Here is a 22,909-nt window from a genome sequence, read left to right as displayed (position 1 = left end):
CCTTAGGGCCCGGTGACTCCAGGTCTTACAGGTCCGGACTCAATTCTAAGTGTCCCTACTCTTTAAAAATCTAACCGCGACTTTCCCCATAGCGGCTAACAGGAGCTCAAGGCTGTGTTCACACACTGCACACGGCCCCCGTGGGTCCCCTGTGTCACTACCTTGGGTGGTTCCTTGGGGTCCCAGCGAGTCTACAGGCTCTAGGCCTTGTGTCTAGTTAAGTTGTGGTTCTTATACCACTATTTTAGTATATGGTTTGGCTCACCCCTAGGGCCTGACATGTATTTGTGCTATTTTACTCTGATTACTGAAGTGTAACTTATGTGTTTTGACCACTAGTCTCATAAAGAGACTACGAGAGTGTGTTTAGTAATAAATACATATATTTTATATATATATACCTGGTGTGGATATCTTTCATTTAGTGACTCAAGAGATTATAGACTGGTAAAACAAGCTGCTTTACATTCCTTCAAGACTTAGCCTGAAGGCTGCTCTCCATAGCTACCACTAGGATAGCTTTCAATAAAGATTGTCTTTAACCTATCATCAATAACGGGTTGTTTCGACTGATACAGGGTGCCCACTATAACTAGTGGACAGCATATATCAGGCCAACCTCTCACAGTTGTCTTTAACCAATCATCAATAAGGGGTTGTTTGAACTGGTACAGGGTGCCCACTATAACTAGTGAACAGCATATACCAGGTCAACTTCTCACAATCAGTATGTTAGGGCTTCGGATAATCCGCTTGGCATTGAAAGCCTTTCTTCATTCTAACAAGAGAAGACTGGTACCTGTGTTCATGGACAATACAATTGCCATCTGGTACTGCAACAAACAGGGTGGAGTAGGGTCGTGAACCCTTTGTCAAGAGGCTCTACATCTCTGGACATGGCTGGAATATTAGGGTGTTTCCCTGGTGGCTCAACACTTAGCAGGCTCTGTTAAGGTCAGGGTGGACAAACTCAGAGGACGATGCCTAGTGGATCAATAATGGCATCTCCATACAGAGGTGGTGCAAGGTCTCTTTCAAGAGTGGGGAAAGCCTTCGCTAGATCTGTTCGCTACTGCCAAGAACTTGCAATGTCTGCAATTTTGTGCGCTGGAGTTTCCAAGGTGACTTTCGCTCGGAGACGCTTTTAGTCTCGAGTAGAGCTCCGGACTCCTATATCTCTTTCTATCAGTACCACTTCTGTCCAGAGTTCTTAAGAAGATCAGGAATGGCTGGGTCCAAATCATTCTTGTGGTTTCGAATTGGGCATGGGAAGTCTGGTATTTCGAGCTGTTGAACATGAGCATCAGTCCTCGATCAGGCTGCCTCATCAAGAGGATCTTCCGTTGCAACAACAGGGGAGGGTCATGCACTCTAACCTCCACACCCTTCACCTTTATGAGTGGAATTTGAGCGGTGAGTTCACTGTGGACCAGTCCCAGCCTATGAGGGTCTCCCACAGTAAAAGCTCAAAAATTAGGTTTACAAAAAGCTAAAAATCTGGGCGGCTCAGATGGGCAGAACCACATTCTAACAGAGACAATGTCTCATGTCTCGTGCAGAGGCATAAAGGAGCCTGCACCAACCATCAGAGAGTATCTGCGACTGTTGAAACTCACAACTCCGGCCTCAGGCACTTGGCATTTCTCAGTGCCTCCAAATCTGTGATGTGGTAAAGCTTCACAGATAAAGTTAGACACTGGCATTGCAGGATGACGCCCTGCAGTGCCCGAGGCCATACATCAATCAGCAAGTCACCCCACCCTTTCCGAGCTTGTCATAGAGTTGGGAAAGGGTGAGGTGAATGAGCAGAGACTAAAAACTCAAATCTGTGACTGCGCTGGTTTGAGGTTTCAGTTTCAATTTTCCGCAGCTGAAAGCTTCAGCAGCAAACGGGACCTGCATAGACAGCAAGGTAAGTAAAAAATGCTTTTAAATAATGTGTATGTGAGAGTGTGTGTCCGTGAGAGTGTTTATATGTGAGCATGTATGTGTGAGTAAAAGAGAGTGTCAATGTAGGAGTGAGGACTGTGAGTGATAAGAAGAGTGACAATGAATGAGTGAGGGAGACAGACAGGGAGTGTAACTGAATGTTACTGTTTGTGAGACTGAGTGAGTCAAGTCTGAGTGAGTCTTAGTGAGTCAGAAGGATTGAGAAAGTGAGTCAGTGTGAGAGAGAGAGTGATACTGAATGAGTCAGAGTGAGGAAGAATGCTTGTGTCTGAGTAAGGTTGAGTCCGAATGGCTGGAGGACCTTTGGGGTTTGTCGAGGTCTCTCAGTGGCAGGATGAGACCGTCTTTACTGATTGTCAAGTTTGGCAGTGGCGAGTAAGGTTTCGCACCCAAAAGTCCACAGCAGGTTCTCTGTTCTTGGGGTCAACAGCTATTCTTTGTCTTTCTCTACTTAGGTCCATCAAATCTGAAGTTCAGGGCTTTGGGATGCCGCTTAAATACTAAATTTAGGGGCATTAAATGTAGTGCCAGGTAATGACCATTGGGCCATCCACCTTAGGTTGACTATACCCTCTGTATGACCCCTCCCACTGGGGAATGGGCATACCACTAACATGACGATTTCCCTCCAAATCAAGATGGGGGGACTGAAAAATATGTTGCACCTCGCCGACTACACCTTAGGGGAGGTGCTAGCTGAAGGTGGGCACCCCTCCTATTCTTTCTAGTTTTACCACAAGCGTGAGGTCATGACAGGAGGGTTGGCATCCTCCAATTGTTGTGGCTGCCTGGATTACATTTCAAAGATGGCATGGCATTTGAAGCTTCCTACCCTAGAAGTCTGTTCCTCCCCTGGGGGAGGTGTGAAACACCTCTGCCCAGGGGAGACTTTGTTCCCGGCCTCTGAGAGCACAGGCTCAAACCCCATGAGGTCAGGTACACATCTAGTGGTAGCGGATGGCTGGAAATGGTTAGTAACCACACAAGTAGTCTGCAGGTTTTCAGGGGGCACCTGATGTTTGGTACCAAACATCTGATGGTACAGTGAAGCCATTAGGAGCTAGGAAACTCGTAATGGCGATTGTCCTGCCCATGTACTCGATATGGCTTTCCGGTGCACTTACAGTTTTCAAGAATGGACTTAGCTGCAGGAGCAGATATGCCCCTACAATATCTATGTCCACACCTGAGGTATAGTGTACCCTGCCTTAGGGCTGGGCTGGTAAGGTCTGCTGTAGGGATGAGTTACCTATATCACAGGCAGTGTCTGTAGGTATGGCACACAGAGGTGTGTGCTATATTGACTCTTCTAGTTTTGCTTGCATCAAGGCATGCAGCCTGCAGTGGTACTTTGCATAGCCTTGGTGAGTGGACCCTAGGGTAGCACAATTCATGCTGCAGCCCCAGTTGTCCCTCTTCAGTTTCTTTGCCCTTGGTACCAGACGTACCCTTTACTAGGGACTTATAAAGTGGTCTGAAGCTGTGCCAGTTGTGGTACAGTTTAAGGGAAAGAGCTCTGGCACTTGGCAGCTGGTTGGCAGGCACCCAGTACATTTACAGTCGGACCACAACCCCCTCAGGTTTGGCCCACCCAACACAAATTAAAAAAGAGAAAAGAACTGGAAGAATTAAAAAGAAAAAGCCAGGACTCGCCCCCCCCTTCCCAAGTAGAAAATGCACTGAAAACTATGCACCAACTACCTTCTCTTCATAGTCACAATGAGCATTAGTGTACACAGTTGAGCATCAGAGGTAGTGGACTTCCCATATTCAAGGCCTAGCAGCCCAAAAGGAGTTCTAAAAGTGTAAAACAGAATTTGCTACTTAAAAAAAAAAAACTTTTCACTCCTGTTCATGGTCAGCTAGCTGAAAAGTGTGTTTCCTGCATGCCTCATTTGCTATGGTGGTGTGTCAGGTGGCTGAGGTTTTGGACCTTCTAAGGCAGCCAAGATAAACGTCTTGACAGAAGCCCTTACTGATGTCCTATTCTGGGCCTGGTCCGAGCCCTGCACAGGGCCTGCTGTGCATAAAACAATTGCCTGCCATCGTTGTTCCACTCCTGGGGACCCCAGTTTCCTTCCCCAGTACCCCACCCTGGGGAACTTCATGGCCCAGGCCTCCAACTCTGGAGTTAATCCTGATGTGTTCTATACCACTCCACCGGATTGGGGATACAAGAGGTTGGATACCTTTGGGAAGACGGGTTGTATGAAGGAACACCACATGCATTTACCACACATGCCTTTACAATGCAGTCAGTACCCGACTGTGACGTTAACACACGTTACTTTACCACGCAAGTCATTGCGACGATTTGATTTAGGTGGCCCTGGACTTTGTAATAGTATAAATTACTATTCCAACTCCAGTTTATGCATCAGTATGGAAGTTGTTTGACTTAAATACCAAACACCAGTCCAACAACGTGCCCCCTACAGCAAGTCATTGTAACGCTTTGTGGGTTAAAGTAACATGCCGTAACGTCACAGTCGGGGTAGTGACTGTGTTGTATAAGCTGTTCTTTGTTGAAACTGAGGGGTAAAGGATATTTCCTGGAAGAGGATGTCCTCTTCTACCAGCATTGCAGTGTGGTCGGTGAACACCACATGCCTCTTGGCCTGATACTCCCATATGATCTGGGACTCATAAGAGGCTGAGCCATACTTTCCAAAGCCATTGCTGAGGGGAGAGATGCAAAAAAATTCAATATACTATATGGACTGAACAGGACAGATTTGCTGGGTAGAGTGATCTCATTGTCGGAGGCCCTTCGGCGCCATGCCTGGCTGAGAACCACCTGCTTTTCAGGGGATGCCCGAGTGTCACTAATGGACATGCTCTTTATTAGGCTCTCATCTCTTTGGAGACAAAGCGGGCTCAGTGCGGCTGTGCTTTAATGATAGCAGATCTATGGCCAGCTCCTTGGGCTTCTCCATGGCCCCTCGTCAACCTCAGTCAACCTTCTGCCACAGAAGGGGTTTTTAACCGCATTCATACCTTCCCAGCCTTTTCGTAGCCTTGGACACAAGTCCCACAGAACATGTGGGAGAGGTAGCCAAAGTACCCCGCCCCCAGCAGCTGCAGCCTCCAAACCCCTTTAGTTTGCCTAAGGCATCCAGTGTGGGGCAGGATAGGCCATCACCTGCACCACCAGAGTTTGGAAACATCCGACCATTGTGTTTACAGATTTTAAAAAGGGGTTACTCCATCCCCTTTATGACAACACCTACGCACATTGAATAAAGAAACCTTCCCTGACGGGAAAGAGGATCACCTGCTTAGAAATAAATCTGAGCGCTTAGTAAATAACGGCAAAGACAGGAAATCATACCAATTGCATCCTAACCATCTATACAATCATTCATATCAAAGTCCCATTCATACTACTGTCTTACCAACGCAAACACACAAAAAAGAATTGCATAAATGTGAGGACAGGGACCAAACCATCAGAAATACAGTGGTATAGTGATGATTAATACATTAAATTAAACAGGAAACATCTCTGGTAAAACAATAGCCTCAAGAACAGCTTACAATAAATGTTATTCAACAGTGCATCGATGGCATTGGATGGTAAATACAGTGACATATACTTAGTACAATGAGTATTCAGCTGTTCTTATATTTATACCACCATATGGTTCCTGTCCAACACAGTGCTGACGCGCGTTTTGGTGTGGGCTAAGGTCTAGCTGTCACCTTCTTCATGGCACTGATTTATAGGCAATCCAAACAACAAGCCGTGTGGTTTGGGGAAAGCGAGCAGGATATATGTACATCAAATATAGGGTGGGGTCAACGGCTCCATTAAGGCATGGCTCACAGAACCGAGCCAAACGTCTGGGTGAAATCCGGAAGTAACGAGCAGGTTCGGGTGGGGCCAAAGATCATATGTCTAGAGTCTCTCTGTCCGGCAGCGGGGTAAAAGGATTCAAAGATAAGGCCGGAGATTTTGAGTTTGGTTTCAGAGAAGCCCAGCGTTTGGTAAAGATATGGGTCAAAAGGTTGATTCTGCGATCAGGGCCTAGGACAACACTGTTCCGCGTCCTCCAGAGCTTGTCTGGGGTAGGACACCTCTTCCCCTGGGTATAGCTGGACCTCGGGATCTGAAGAGAAGGTCGTCGGACAAGAAAGAATTGAAGTCTATGCAGGATACAGTGTTTCCAAACTCGGTGTCTCGATGGCGCGATCAGGTGGAATGACAAATTCAAAAAGTCCCATGTCACTCACTTACAACCAGCTGAAGGAGGACCACCTCTCCTTGTTCCATCTGGAAGTGTTGACTCTCTTGACCAAGGGAGCAATCAAGAGGCTCCCGGCATCAGACATAGGTCACGGTTTCTATATCGCTACTTTCTGGTGCCCAAAAAGGACAGAGGCCTCCATACTTCCCTAGACCTGAGCGTTCACAATTTATTTCTGAAAAAGGAGAAATTCAAAATGCTCATGCTCCCTCAAGTCATGTGTGCCCTGCACCCGGGAGACTGGATGGTAGCGTTTGACTTGCCGGACACATATTTTCACATCCCCGTCTTGCCTGTCCACAGATGTTACCTGCCATTCACGGTGGGCCATGAACACTTTTTAGTTTGCAGTGCTCCCCTTCAGCTTTACCAGCACCCATTGAGTGTTATCCAAAGTGATGCCGGTGGTTGCAGCACATCTAGGGAGGTCAGGGATACCAGTTTTACCCTACCTCGAGATTAGCTGTTAAAGGCGGGCTCACAATAGGCAGTTGTCTCCCACCTCAAGACTACGTTGAACCTCCTGCCCTTGCTGGTGTTCACTATTAATGTGCTAAAGTCACACCTGACTCCCTGTAATGCGCTCTTTTCATCGGAGCTGTTTTGGACAAAGTGCAGTTTTGGTGAGTCCAGGATATTCAGGCTTTGATACAAATGTTTCAGCCTCTAGCCTGGATTTCGTTATGGATGACACTCAGGCTGTTGGACCTCACGGTATCCTGTTTGTAACACATGCCCGTTGACATATGCAGACTCCTTAGTGGGACCTGAAGTTCCAGTGGGCACAGCATAAGGTGAATCTCTCCAACATGGTCCACCTCTCAGAGGGAATTGTGAAATATGTGCAGTGGTGTGTGATGGACCACGATTGGGTCAGGGTCAGATCTCTCTACCTTCCTCAACCAGAGCTGACCATAGTGACAGATGTGCCACTCCTTGGCTGGGGCGCCATCTCATAGTGATGGAGATCAGAGGACTCTGGTCTCTGACAAAGTCCGGGCTTCACATCAGTATGTTAGGGCTTCAGATAATCCGCTTGGAATAGAAAGCCTTTCTTCCTTCTAACAAGAGAAGACTGGTACCTGTGCTCATGGACAATACAATTGCCATCTGGTACTACAACCAAAAGGTTGAGTAGGGTCGTGGACCCTTTGTCAAGAGGCTCTATGTCTCTGGACATGGCTGGAACATCAGGGTGTTTCCCTGGTGGCTCAACACTTAACAGGCTCTGTGAAGGTCAGGGTGGACGAACTCAGAGGACTATGCCTAGTGGATAAATAATGGCATCTCCATACAGAGGTAGTGCAAGGTCTCTTTCAAGATTGGGGAAAGCCTTAGCTAGATCTCTTTCCCACTGCCAAGATCTTGCAATGTCTACATTTTTGTGCCTTAGAGTTTCTAAGGCGTCTTTCGCTCAGAGACGCTTTTAGTCTCGAGTGGAGCTCCGGCATCCTGTATATCTTTCTATCAGTACCAGTTCTGTCCAGAGTTCTCAAGAAGACCAGGAATGGCTGGGTCCATATAATTCTTGTGGTTTCGAATTGGGCATGGAAAGTCTGGTATTCCGAGCTGTTGAGCATGAGCATCAGTCCCCCGATCAGGCTGCCTCATCAAGAGGATCTTCTGTTGCAACAACAGGGGAGGGGGTCATGCACTCGAACCTGCATACCCATCACCTTTATGAGTGGAATTTGAACAGTGACAGTTGACAGCTTTCAAACTTACTCACAAAGTCTATGATGTTATTCTAGCAGCCAGGCATCCCTCTACCAAGTCGGTATAGGCCAGCCAGTGGGATACATTTGTGGCATGGTATTCATATAGGAATATCAGTCCTCTATCTGCACCCCTTTCTCAGGTTCTTCTTTTGGTCTATCCTTGGCCCAGAAGGCCTTGCTCTCAGCACAGCTACCTATGGGCCATTTCAGTTTTTTGGGGGTTGCCAGACCAATCTTCTTTGTTCAAGTCACCTGTTGTGGCTAGGTCACTCAAAAGTTTGCAACATATATTTTCTCCCAGGACTTTCATGATGCCACAAAAGGACCTAATGTGCACATCATGTGAGCCACTGCCCAATTGCTTTCTGTTAGAAATGGGGGTCTCTAGTTGGCAGAGGTACGTACCTTTGTCCAAGTAGGGACCCTTGCTTCTAGTCAGGGTAAGGGAGATTCGCCCTTAGACAATCCCTGCTCATTCCCTTGGTAACTTGGCACAAGCATGGCAGGCTTATCTCAGAGGCAGTGTGTAAAGCATTTGTGCACACATACAGTAATACAGTGAAGACACTACAACCGTATCAGTTTAGAAAAATAAGTAATCTTTATCTAAACCAAACAAGACCAGAATGACAAAAATCCAACATACAGTTATCAAGATTTGACTTTTAAAAGGTAAAAACAGTTCTGTCTATAGCACACTATAGATGCGACACTTTAAAAACAAAGTACCTAGGATGTGTCAAAATCATAATAGCCGCAGGGAAGGTGATGCGTTGGTTCCTTATGCACAGGGAAGGTGATGCGCTGGTTCCTTTCTCCAGGGGAGGTGATGCGTCGGTTCCTTACAATGTGGCCCCAGCACTGCTGTAGACTTGGTTCCATGGTGAAATGCGTTGGTTCTCGATGGGGCGGCAACCGCACTGCATTGATCTTTTCAGCCGCGGTCCCACGATGCGTTGGTTCTTGCAGTCGCACAGCAGGGCCTGCGTCGGAGTCGGTGCTGCGATCTCGGACTTCAGGGATCGGTCCACGATACTCGGCGTGCGACAATTTCTCCAGCCGCGGGCAGGCACTGTGTCGGTTTCTTCAGCAGCACGATGGGGATGCGTCGAAATTCTTCCCGCACTACGGTGTAACGTTGGAAACGGGTGCAGATGCTTCACGCTTCCGTAGTTGCTTCTCTTTTCCCAGTTCCAAGCAGCAAGAACAACCTTCAGAGGCCCAACACAGGAATAAACACCTCTTGGCAGGTCAGAACTCCATGCAAGGAAGTTCAGGGGAGCTGTTGGTGAAGTCTTTGTGTCCCTGAGACTTCAAAACAGGAGGCAAGCTCTACTTCAAGCCCTTGGAGATATTTTTAACAGATACACAGCACACAACAATGTCTTTGTCCTCTCCTTAGTAAAAACAGTCAATGCAGGCCAACTCCAGACAGCACACAGCAAAGGGGCAGTACTTCTCCTTCAGCTTTCCCAGTTCTTTTCCTTGGCAGATGTTCCTTTTGAGTCCAGAAGAAATCTAAAGTCCTGGGGTCTGGGCCCCAATATTTATGCGCCATTTCTCTTTGTTCTCTTGTGGCAGAGGGACTCTGTGCTCAGTCAAAACCAGTTCTGACCTCTCTGGCCCAGCTTCCCGGCAGGAGGTGGAGACAGCATTGTCTAAGGCAGACCAGACCTATTCAGGTGCAGGGAAATCTCCTCCCACTACTCTAAATGCAACCCAGGTCTATTCACCCCAACCCTGACTCATCCAGAAAAGGCAGGACACACCTCCACCCCCCCCAGTGGCTGTCTGAAGAGAATGCACATCCCCAGCCTCTGTCACTCCAAAACCAGACAGTCAATCCACAAACCAGCAGAGGCACACAGGATGGATGAGCAGGAAAACACCCCCTTTCTAAAAGTGGTATTTTCAAACAGACAATATAAAAATCATCTTTACCAAACGATTAATTTTTATATTCTGAGTTCAGAGATACCAAACTCCGCTTTTCTATCTTGCCCTAATGGAAAGTTATACTTATATGATATTATAAATAAACTCCCATTGAATCCTATGGGACAGATAGCCTTTCAAAAGTGAAAGACGAAAGTCACTGCATTTCACTATCAGGACATATCACACATATTAGTACATGTCCTACCTTTCACCTACACTGCACCCTGCCCATATGGGTAATTTGGGCATACCTTAGGGGTGACTCACATATACTAGAAGGGAAGGTTAGAGCCTGGCAAATGGGTGCACTTACCAGGTCGACATGGCAGTAGAGACTGCACGCAGATGCTGCAGTGGCAGGTCTGAGACCTCTTTTGAAAGGCTGCTTGTGTGGGTGACACAATCAGTGCTGCAGGTCCACTAGCAGCAATTGACTTGCAGGCCCTGGGCACACACAGTGCACTGTAGTAGGGACTTAGTAGTAAGTTAAACAAGCCAATCGGGAAAACACCAATCCATATGCACAATTTACATAGGGAGCTCTTGCACTTTGGCACTGAGCAGCAGTGGCAAAGTGCCCAAAGCATCTAGACCAGCAAAACTAAATCTGGCACACAGCAAAAATAAAGGAGGCAGGGGCAAAAAGACAGGGGAAAACCATGCCAAGGATGCCAGGTCTAACATTTTCTCCGTTTATTAACTATGAGGACTGCTTTTCTAATGCCTATTACAAATTGGCCAGAAGGGTCAGTGAATTGCAGGCACTCTCTGTACACCCTCCCTACAATATCTTCAATCCGGACAATCTGGTACTCTGGACACAGGATTCCTTCTTCCTGAAGGTTGTGATTCCTTTCCATGTAGGCCAGAATATAACACTGCCTAACTTCTTGTCTCCATCTCACACTTCAAAGGAGGAGAGACTCCATCGTCTGGACCCAAAGAGAGAGTAGTAGCTCTACCTTGATCGTACAAAAGAGTTCCAGGCAGATGATCAACTGTTTGTGGGGTACCTAGGGGCTAAGAAAGGGAAGGCTGTACTGAGATGGACCATCTCAAGAGGGATAGTGTTCTGCATAAATATCTGCAATGCATTGGCCAAGAAGCAACCCCCTGAGGGCTTACGTACTCATTCCACCAGAGCCAAGGTGGCGATCACTGCATTAGCCCAAGGAGTCCCTGTCCTGGATATCTGTCAGGCAGCAACATGGGCATCTCTGCACATGTTAACCAAGCACTACTGCCTGGACAGTCAGGTCCATTGTGACGGACACTTTGTCTGTTTGGTCCTATAAGACAAACTGACTTAAATCAGCTTTGCTACCCAACTCCCTGGAGGCATTGCTTGAGTTTTCTATTCTAAGATAAGGAATCTGTGGCTAGATGTCTCTATCAGATGAACAAGTTGCTTACCTTTGGCAATGCCGTATCTGGTAGAGACTCTATGTAGCCGCGGATTCCTTACTGGCCATCCCATTCTCCACTCTCGCAGAACTGATTCAGTGTGAGAGTCACCCTTCTAAGGGCCTTAGAATTTCAGTCCAGTTGTCAGTCTTCATTGTGGACCTGCATTCCTGGTGTGGAAAGTTGCAAAAGGAACTGATATCAGTGCTCCGGGGTGGCATTTATATAGGCACCACGCATCTCATTGCCGGCCCAGACACCACTGACACAAAGCTGAACGACGCCACCTACCGTCACACAGGGGTACTGCTTGAAAACTTCTGGATCTAGTCTGATGCCTGGGAAATATTGTCCGGAAAGGAATCTGCAGCTAGATAGAGTCTCTACCAGAGAAGGCATTACCAAAGGTTAAGTAAATTGATATTCTGGTAAGGAACAAAACTGCAATGGTTAAAGGGACCAGGTAAGCAATTGCACAAGTAGAGGGGTGTGGCAGGGGAGAGATAGATACGGAGGTCAGGTCTCATTGGTACCAGGTGATGAAAATGGTATTATCGTGAAAAAGGAAGGTAGGAAGCATGAGAGTGTCTAGGAGTCCAGTCACAAAAACACAGCAAAGTAAGGCCAAAGCATGAAAAGATATAGGGAGAAAATGGCACAAGCAAAGAATAGAGAAGGAAAGTAAAAAAACAGACTGCATAGGATACACCCAGTGTGTGTAGGAGAGTGAAAGAAAGAAATTACACAATATTAACTGGAGGCCAGGAAGAGAAGTCTACTAGAGTTCATAACCTGTTGAGGTGGGTTGAAGCAACAATACCAGGATGGGGTACACATGGAAGGTAGAGGACTAAATGCGGGGAATGGATCCAGGTAGGAATGGGAACCAAGGAGAATTGGTCCATGCAAGTGTACAAGAATGCGGGGAAACGGACAAGTCAAAGTGGTCAAGGCTCTGGAGGGCAGAGGACTGAATGGAAGAGGTAGCCCAAGCATGCAGCATACTAACCACAACACCAGGGAAGCTGGCACAAAAGAAACAACATGTTAAATTGAATGTCAGAGGCTGAAGGAACAGGATACTCCCATATGTTCCCCTCAAAATTGTCTGCAAAGCCTATTAACTTAATTCCCTTTAGCAAAGCTGTGGGCTGTGTGCCCTTGCAAGTAGATTGAAAACAAAAATGTCATAGGACCCGACATGGATCCAGGTAGTAGGAGGCACCTTCCAGTCAACATCACACCCCACAATCCATGGTTAAAAAGGAGAAGACACAACTGTGCCACAAGATCAGAAGGCTCAGGTCTAGGGGCAGATTTACTAACAATGTATGTAACACAGTGCAGCAAGGCAAGTTTCTATGCTGTGTTTTGTGAATGGGAGAGAGCTGAGAAGAGCCATATGTAAACTATATGGCACTCTTCAGCTCTCTTCAAGTGCTTGCACACTTGTTGCTGCTTAGCAACAATGCAGGCACTCTTGCATCATGCTATAAGGGGGCCTTTGTTATGGGCAGGAATGTTTATTTGCAGGATCCTACAAAAAAACAATTCAAAGAGGCATTTTCTTCTTTCTATATGTGAAAAGGTCTCATTTCTGTTTCTGTTTTCATTAAAGCAGGAGAAAAGGACATCTTCCCTTGTCCTTTGTTTTCTTTTAGCTTAATCACCTGTGGAAGAAAAGCCTGACCTGGTTTACGATACCAGCATCAGTGAAAACCATGCCCTTATGACCTTACAAGAATTACAGTTCCCCTAGCTAGCTACATACTCACTGCATAAGTAATGCAGGGCATTGGAAGAAATATGTGACTGTGTTCATGTCTATATGCAAAAAGAAAAGATTCAGAACTATGATTACTAAAGAAGTCTTTGCCGTCCCTCACCTACCTGAAACACATAACAGTAGACCCACATAGAGCAAGAGACTAGCCAACCATTGACAACCAGAGGCCTTCACAGGAGGGCATTGCATCAAAAATGAGGGGCATTTTATCAGATAAAAGAAGGTTGTACATTTTAATATCAGGGGCGCCTCCCCAAGCTGGATAGGCCCTGCTCAGGCCTGGAAGTAGGGAAGTTTGAAATAATTTCCTAGTCCAAACTATTTTGTTTTCTGAGGAATTTCAATTTCACACTGTGGAACTGCGAATCAAATACTTTTTGCCATCGGTCCCCTTGAAGCTTTGGAGCAAAGTTCCCAAACTTATTGTGGTGCCTGAACTACTACAGGAAGACACTTATAAGGTCCACAGGGCCCTGTGTGGAGTAGTTTTGGACACTCAGGGGCAGATTTATCAATGGGTTGCATTGCCTTTGCGCCATGCAAGGGAGCGCAAGGGTGATGCAACTACTAATTCAGATTTATCAAGCCATGCAAGGTCACCTTGCGTGGCTTGATAAATCTAGATTAACAAAATGCAGCACAAATTTTTAAATACCATCCACCGAAGCTTGTTGGCTACATCGCCTACATAGGAGTGACTTACTAATATTGAAAAGGGAGGTTTTAACCTATTAAAAAGGGTTAGTTTAACCATTTGCTCAGCAAGCTTTACACTGCAGCAGTCAGGCTACAATAGTAGCCCTGATGTCATGTTTCCTTGTCGTGTTGAGTGGAGTGTACAATAAGTGCTGCAGATCTCAGGTGACTTTTCCATTTCCATGCCTTGGGTGCTGTTTCTACATCATACACAATGGCCTTAGCATGCCAATCAATGATTAGTCAGTTTTAGGGTTCAGAGCACATACACGGTGCGCTGACAGCAGTGCCACGATGAGCCATGCCATCTTAGTCAACAGGCTTTGGGAGTTAGGAATCAGAGGCACGGCCCTCAAACTGTTATCCTCTTTCCTTTTGGATGGGGGTCAATCTGTAGAGGCCGGAACCTTTTCCTCAGAAAAATTCATGCTCCTGTGTGGGGTACCACATGGCTCGGCTTTAAGCCCTATGATGTTCAATCTATATGTTTCCCCTCTGGCTAAAATCATCAGGACATTTGGCTTCTCAGTGGTCTCATATGCTGATGACACACAGCTAGTCGTATCAATTTCCAGCAACACTGAAGAGACAACAGATCGTTTCAACCGCTGTATGACTCAGGTCCATCAGTGGATGAGTTAGAACTGTCTGAAATTGAATGGGGGAAAAACAGAGGTTCTCCTGTTTGGCTCGGACACCTCATTTTGGACACCCAGATGGTGGTGGTCCTGTCTGGGAGACCTTCCTGTACTGGTGCAAAAGGCAAAACATCTAGGTTTTATTTTTGACGATAAATTGTCCTTTAAAAACCAGATCAGCTCCCTCACCTCTTCAATCTTCTTCATCTTAAAGATGATTAGGAGAATTTGCCCCTTCATTCCTCTGGGATCCTTAAAAACCCTGGTGACGGCACTACCCTTGTCCAGACTGGACTACGGAAATGCGCTGTACGTAGGGATCCAAACGCAGCACCTTTAAAAGCTGCAGCGTCTTCAGAATGCGACTGCCAGACTGCTGCTGGATATCGCGAAATTTCAGCCAGTCTCGCACAAGTTGAGAACTTTGCACTGGCTCCCAGTGGCCAAGAGAATTACTTTCAAATCTCAAGGTCAAATCTCAAGGCCTAACATTTAAGGCACATTATGGATCTGGTCCTCCCTATCTGAAGAGGTGACTGAGCTGGTACTTACCTCCTAGAAATCTAAGGTCTGGCCACCATAAACTGCTACAAACACCCAGGATCAAAAGAGCTCGCTGCGGTGGAAGAAATTTCCTGGTCGGGACTGTTAAAACCTGGAACATGCTGCCAGACAGGATAAAATACAGCCCTGCACTTCTGGCCTTTAGAAAAGCACTAAAAATGTGGCACTTTGTCAACTAACTCTCACACACCTAGTCGCAGTGACAGCCTTGTTGTATTTTGGGGTATTAGTGCCTAGACGTCTCCGGGCAGTTGTGCGCTCTATAAATGCTCAAATCAAATCGTGTTCAGAGTCTAAAACAGCAATACATTCAGCAAACAAAAGAGGTTGAGCATGTAAAAATTTGCAATTCCTCATGCCCACCGTATCATTTTAAACAAGAGTTTGTCTTGCATCAAAATGAGGTTTTCTTCATGTTTCAGATTTAGTTCAAAACATGCCATATGCATTACAAAGGATGCACATACAGTTCAAAGCTTCTCGTATTCACTTAAACGTTGACCATATTCATTTTAAGGCACAACAAATTCATTACAACTGCAGTCACATTCATATCAACATATATCAGATTCAGTTCAGTGTAGGTCATTATCATTTTAAGATGGTAGATCCCTTTCAGTGCATGCCATACTCATTCAATTGTGTATCACATTCATTTAACATAGGGCAGATTAATTCTAACAATTGTTATATTCATTGTTATACCGGTCTTATCCATTATGACATAAGTAATGTTTATTTCAACAAATCAAGACTTATTATGACAGTTGTCATATTCCTTTGAAAGTGTGTCATTTCAAATTCAATGAACATGCTACTTGTGTCAACATATGTCATGTATGTTTCAACATGTGTCAGAATTATTTCAACATGTGCAATATTAATTTCAATGGATGTTGTATTTAATTCAAAGCTTCTCATATTCATTTAAGAGTGGGCCATTTTTGTTTTAAGGCATGCCAAATTAATTTCAACTGTAATCATCTTCATATGAACATATGTCATATTTAGTACAGTGTTAGTCATATTCATTTTGACAATAGTCATATTTATTTCAAATGATCTTATATTTGTTTAAACATATGCCATATTCATTAGACCTTGGCATGTATTCATTGCTTATTGTCTGGCATTCAGTTCATGTGTGTCACAGTCATTTGAGAAACTGTTGCATTCAATTTAATATATATCATATTCATTCAAATGAATGTTGCATTCAGTTCAAAGCGTCTCATATTCATTTAAGTGTGAGCTATATTCATTTTAATGTAAATCAAATTAATTTCAACTGCAATCATATTCAAATGAACATGTTTCATATTCAGTTCAGTGTTAATCATTTTCATTTCGACAACAGTCATATTTATTTCAACATATCTTATATTCATTTGGACGTGTCATATTCATTTGAACATGGCTTGTATTCATTGATGTATGTCTGACATTCATTTCATGAGTGTCACAGTCATTTTAAAGTGTGTCACATTTAATGTAATATTTGCTATATTCGTTCCAATGTGGGTCATATTCATGTCAGCACCAGTCTATATAATTTTAATAAGGGTTAGATTCACTGCAGTTTTTGTTGTATTCTTTTCAGCAACACCATATTCCTTTCAACATAGTTACTATACATCTCAATATATATTTTATCCAGTTCAGAATGTGTGTTATTTCAATGGTCTACTAGATAGTATATTCATTCTGCCATGTTTCATATTTGTTTTAACACATGTTACATTCATTCTAGTGTGTGTCAAATACATTTTGCAGCACCCCATGCATTTCAGGAGATGTCTTATGTGGGTATCTGTAATTTTGACATGAACGACTTCCCAAAGTTGTGCCACTTTTTTTTGCGCAGTCACAATTTTTTTTCATATAAACTAACACAGCATAACACTTTACACAGTGTTGCATTACAATACGTTGGGTAGGTGTTATGTGGGTGGAACATGGGCGTTCTATGCATCCACCTAGATATTTGGACACAGCCCCAGATTTACTTAAGGCAATAAAGCTGGGTTTGCGCTAAAATGGTAAAAAGAAGAAATATATCCAGTTCTCTGTGTTACTTCCTCCTTTCATGTGTGCTGCATGCAGCACACATAGAAAGTGGAGTTCACCTCTAAGGATTGTTTTTGTGCAGGAAAGTATCAATCCCCTCGCAAAAACAATTCTGCCCATAATGCAGGCCCCTTGCACTACGGTGCATGGGTGGTAGACTGCCTAAAGTGCAGCTGAGAAATGAGAGAGCAGAAATGTAAAAAACAAGAGGGAGGAACCCTATTTTTGAGACGTAGGGACAGGGTCTAGACAGAAGATTCAAAAAGGCAATCCCTACTCTAGAGAGTATGGATCATGTGTAGGACTCTAAAAAAGGACATAATAATAAGGCAGTCAGATAATTATACAAATGTTATGTAGTACCATAAAAAAACAATAAAAATAATGATAAAAAATTGTCAAAATGTATTTTGTATTTAAAAAAAGACACAGAAAAAATATATAATACAATCATTTCATAATCGCAACACACAGTATCGCCAAACAGAGAAACAAACAGTCGACGCGGCGTTTCGGTGGCACTTGAAAATGAACACCTTCTTCAGGACTAAGCTTTTTCTATGACAGAATTCTCTGTAAACAATATGACAATACGTTAGCTTTCCTTATATAAGCGTGATTCCATTTTATATCATAAAAATCATCTACAATTTCAACTATGTCAGTAAATCGTGACGGCCATCTTTTAGAAATAAAAATATGCAAAAAAATATACCATGAATATAAATCAGATTAGTTTTTCCCAGTCCTCCTTGCTATTGAATGGGCTTCAATTTCTAAAAGATGGCCGACACATTCTGTATCAGTATCTTATGCTGAGTAACGCAAATGTAGAATGAATAGAAAATGTCGCTACACATAAGGGGTCATTACAAGATATAGTAACCTTTATGTTATAGTACACATTAATAAATAGATATGTAAACATGGTGAAGAAAAGTAATTCCATATTGCACACCAATACGACCTTTGAGCTATTCAAGGATGGCCTCCCCGTTGATAAACAAATCCGTGAACATTCCGATTAGTTTATATCCATTATAACATCTCTTCGCAAAGATAAAAAATTATATACATCTCAGTTACTTCAATGTTTACTCAGAAACTTTAATCTTAACACGGCTTTTCGTTACACATAGCGACCACGTGATATCATCAAACACATTTAAACGACAACCCGGGAAAACGTTCTTACGTACCAAAACCCGGAAGTCGTTCGTTGTGAGCAGGGAGGCCGTAAGAATTTTATCAGGTAAAAATCCGCTCCCATATAGCTATTTAGCATCCTTAATACCGCGCTAACATTAGGGCCCGCTTTTTCGGACTAAATAGTTGAATGCTTAATACCTTGCTTAACCAACCCGTAATTGAGGTCTATCTGCCTACTATAGTGTATGAGATTGGGTATTGAGTCGATTGTACTAACAATGAGAAACGCATCTATTATGACCCGTCCAAGCCGATAATGCTTTCTGCCTCCAATAGGTGGACGGGCATTTAGCGAACTTTATTTATCATGACAAACATACTTGATATAATCTATCTAAGCCAATATTTTTATTGTCAATGCAACAACCTCTGCCCTAAATATCGGCCAAGGTTATAATCAAAGTGAACGTAACGTAACCAAACTTATACTTTGTTACTAAAAAAAATAAAAACTAATAAAAAGTGCTCATAATTCATCTGCCTCTCCGAGATAGATGCTAAATAACAAAAACGTATAACCTTGTCTATATAAAAAAATAAATAGTGACAACAATGTGAAAAGTAGATTAATTCAAGCTTTAAGCATGGGGCTTGAAAATCGATATATAACAAACTATAAAATATCTAAGTCCTTTATTATTAGTTCTACTAAATATCACTGCTGATAATACCAAATCAACAATATGCAATTTTTGTCTCTTCTTTTGCACATTTTAAATTAATTCCGTGTCGCAATATCGTGAAAGCAACACACAACAGGTAATCTTCTGTTGCGAATTAACCAAAGTTAAGTAGTTGGAAAACTATATTATCGTAGAATAAGATAGAGTTTTCATATTACAGCTTAACTCTGCCACTACCATCAAGCATTTCAACAAAAAAAAGTGGGAGACAATCATATCTTGCACATTCTTGTTGATGATAGTAAAGTATAGCTTAAAGGTAAACATTCCACAGATTATACATATAGATTCATAATTCATTTTAGCTTTATATTGTTTTTATATAAGTTTATAGTATTTTCACATTCCAGAATATTGGCTATTCTGCACTTACTGGTGGCTCCAACGAATGCGAACCAAAATTGTACAATGCTGTATAAAAATGTACGCTTAAACCACCGCCGCATTAAAGGTATTAGTTTTAGGGTATAACATTTTTTCATTGACATATGTCTTTTATTCAATGCAATATCCATCCCCTTCTTTTAAAAAAAACTACAGGTATTGTCCGGTTTTTAATTACTTCCATATCAAAAAAGGAAGTTTGTCTACATATAAAGGGAGTGAAAACTTTATTGACAAGAACCCTACAAGACAAGAATAAAGTTCCTACTGATTTGAGGTATGGAACAACGATAAATAAATAAAAAATTAGATGAATACTTTTGAAATCTTTTCAAAAAATGTCCCTTTTTTTATGCTTAGATATCGTTGTGTTCCTAACATATCCGAACATAGAACGTATAAGGTTCCCTTCAGATACAATACGAAGGATCCAGACAGTATTTGTATTAGGTAGGTCTACATATCAATTATGGCTAAAACAAATTATGGATCGTGTGTTGAAGCTCTATTAAGCCCAAAAAATTGTATATTTTTTCTTTTGGGCCCAGCAGTCATTTTTCGTAATGTGTGATAATTTTCTTGTAGTACATAATGGTAGATAAATTGATGAAGGCATTGTTTGTAATTAATTTACTGACATAGTTGAAATTGTAGATGATTTTTATGATATAAAATGGAATCACGCTTATATAAGGAAAGCTAACGTATTGTCATATTGTTTACAGAGAATTCTGTCATAGAAAAAGCTTAGTCCTGAAGGTGTTCATTTTCAAGTGTCACTGAAACTACGCGTCGACGGTTTGTTTCTCTGTTTGGCGACACTGTGTGTTGCGATTATGAAATTATTTTATTTTATATTTCTTCCGTGTCTTTAGTAAATACAAAATAAATTGACAATTTTTTATCATTGTTTTTATTGCTTTTTATGGTACTACATAACATTTACATAATTATCTGACTGCCTTATTATCATGTCCTTTTTTTAGAGTCCGACACATGATCCATACTCTCTAGAGTAGGGACTCACTTTTTGAATCTTCAGAGCAGAAATGTGCCATATCTTTGTAGATTTGGTGCATTTTTGCACTCTCCCTTTTTCACAACGCAGTGCCACAAGTTCCCTTATTGCGTTAAGTTTCAATGCATGAAGGGTTAGTAAAGCTGGCCCAAGGTTCCACTAATGTAGTGCGGCTATTATAAACCTTTTCCTTATGACATCAACCCAGAAAACCCCGACACCTATTTATTCATATAAACCTGCGTCGGTGGTGCCCATGACACCGAATACACAAATTTACTCAGTTTTCTGAATTAATGATAAGTAGACGAGCTGCAGGACGAGCTGGGTACCTTATTGAAATGACCGAATGGACACTATACACATTATATACATTAATCTTTGACACTGTCGGTTCTAAACATCAAGGTACTCCGCTATTCGGTTGAGGGACCAACTAGTAGAATCAGTTGATGGCAATTAAGTCCAGCTCAATCACGATTAAAAAACCTTTAACACTTATTGATCATGTTTAATTTAAGAATCACAGACTCAATTTAGAGTTAGCATATGATTTTATCTGAATTCATTGAATGAAAGTAAATAAGTAAAGTTTTATTAGACAAAAACATTTGACATTATCAGTAAGCATTTAAGTAAACCTTAAAATAGAAATGGAAAATACTCATTACCCTTGGCCATAGGGCGATGATGAAAATGGTTCACCAGAAAGAAGAATGAACCTCAGATCACAGGATAGATCTCCCGAAACTGACTGACTGTCCCTCTAACCTCCTCGGATGCAATCTCCTCCCAGGGCAACTCTCGAGACGGTCTCGTTCCTACTCCCCATCAAAGTTCGAAGTCCAAAATGGCAGAGTCTCTCATAGCATCAGGATAGAAAAATGAAGGAATGTCGACCTAAAGTAAGCGCAGACTCATTTATACCTTTTCTTCTAACTCGCCACACTCAAAATTTAAATCTTTTGGGGACTGAAGGGTGGTGATGGTCACCTCATCACCCTCCTTGTTCGAACCGGTTTGCAAACAATAAATGCATACAGTAGTTCTCGTGATCAACAATGTCCAAAGGAATTTTAACTTGTTAATGTATTTGTAACAAACTCCGATGATCATCCTCTGAAGCTCGATTCTCCCATCCATTCCCATGCATACATGCTGAACTCTTGGCACGACTCTCGTTACAGGTCAGGCAAGCCTTGACATCTCACACTCCGGGCATAGGCCGCATACACATGACTGGAGCATCCACTCTGCTCATGCGCAGGGCCATCTCATTCGGCGCACGCAATCCCGTCCCTCTCCAGCAGCCATTTTCAGGCACGGCCTACCAGGCCCGAACGAAACTAATATAAGAACAAACACAAAAAAAATTAGACATAGAAAATAAGCCTTTCTGTTTACCACCCGCTATTCTAATGACCCGTGTTAGATATTACCTAGCAAAAGCGACATTTAAAGCCATTTTACTTACCATCTGCATTCTTTGCCACAGTATAATTTTACTACACAACAAAATCCATGTAATTTAACTCCATTTATTACGCAAATCACAAAACCTATGTCACAAAACCTATGTAATCTACACTTGTAAGTAAATTTGATTTTGCAAAGCCAGTTAGTTTTCCCACATGTAGTGTCTAATAAAGGTGCATTTGTTGATTAGTACATGTGTTCAAACAGTTAGTATCATTAAAGTTATGAGGTCCTTAATTTCCAAGGGGTACAAAAATATTTTGTTTTCTCTGCTCCATCACCACCCAGCACTATACAATCTGTGCGTAGGCTTGCTGTTTATCTTAATTATTTTTTGTAAGTAGTTGCACATTGCTTGTTTTCATTTCTACTGTGACATCTTCCTCACCACCTTTCTTCACCCTTTTCACAGGTCCAGACAGAAATATGCAGAAAGTGGCAGCAGCGGAAGGTCGGGATGAATTTGTTGAAGGAGAACCCCACTGCATGTAGCCCCAAGCCGAAGCATCATCAACCCAGCTGTGACAGCTGCAACCGCAAGAGTGTGATTCCTGGCCGCCATTACTCCAAAAAATGCTCAAACATAAGCTCAGGCAACTTTTTGTCTGCCAACCACCATCCCAACACAAAGGGAAGCAAGGTGTCCGTCTATATTTCAAGCAAGGAACAGGGGCTCTGTTCCCTCAAGGAGGCAACCCCCAACACCCACAATTTGAGCAGAAAGTTTTCAGAAAGTTACTGTTGAACAAAAATGAAGAGATGTTCATAAACAGTTCAGTTTGTTGAACAATGTTTAAATACCGGTCATGTTACTGTCAAAGTGGTAGGCTTTTGTTTATGACTTGTACTTGTGCTGTGTAATATAGTAAAAAAATCACGGTAGTTCTCACTTAAGCTCAAATGCCAAGATATCTGAGGCCTATGCCAATGCATTTCAGCTACACAGTATTGTGAAATCAGACAGGCCACCATGAAGTGCCACACACTTCTAAATAACTATCACAGGTGCCACCATGCATATCTACTTTGGCAACCAGCACCTGAATTGGTCATGGGATGTGCCACGAGATAGGTTAGATATATCCAATGCCATCAAATTGGTTTACCAAGATAGTTTCTTTCAGAGAGGAT

General features: G+C 42.9%; 1 protein-coding gene across 1 annotated transcript in view; it reads left to right on the top strand.

Moving 5' to 3' along the window:
• GIPR (gastric inhibitory polypeptide receptor) overlaps positions 1-22,523 on the top strand; it is a 1,954,711-nt gene extending 1,932,188 nt beyond the window's left edge. The window contains exon 12 of the mRNA XM_085627720.1: positions 22,191-22,523. Within this exon, the coding sequence (XP_085483846.1) occupies positions 22,191-22,523 (333 nt within the window). The remainder of the gene's footprint in view (positions 1-22,190) is intronic.
• Positions 22,524-22,909: the final 386 nt, after the last annotated feature.

The sequence above is a fragment of the Triturus cristatus genome, chromosome 9 (assembly GCF_964204655.1).
Source record: "Triturus cristatus chromosome 9, aTriCri1.1, whole genome shotgun sequence".
Classification (NCBI taxonomy): Eukaryota; Metazoa; Chordata; class Amphibia; order Caudata; family Salamandridae; genus Triturus; species Triturus cristatus.
Note: the sequence above shows the minus strand (reverse complement) of the source record. Positions and strands in the feature narration are given on the sequence as shown.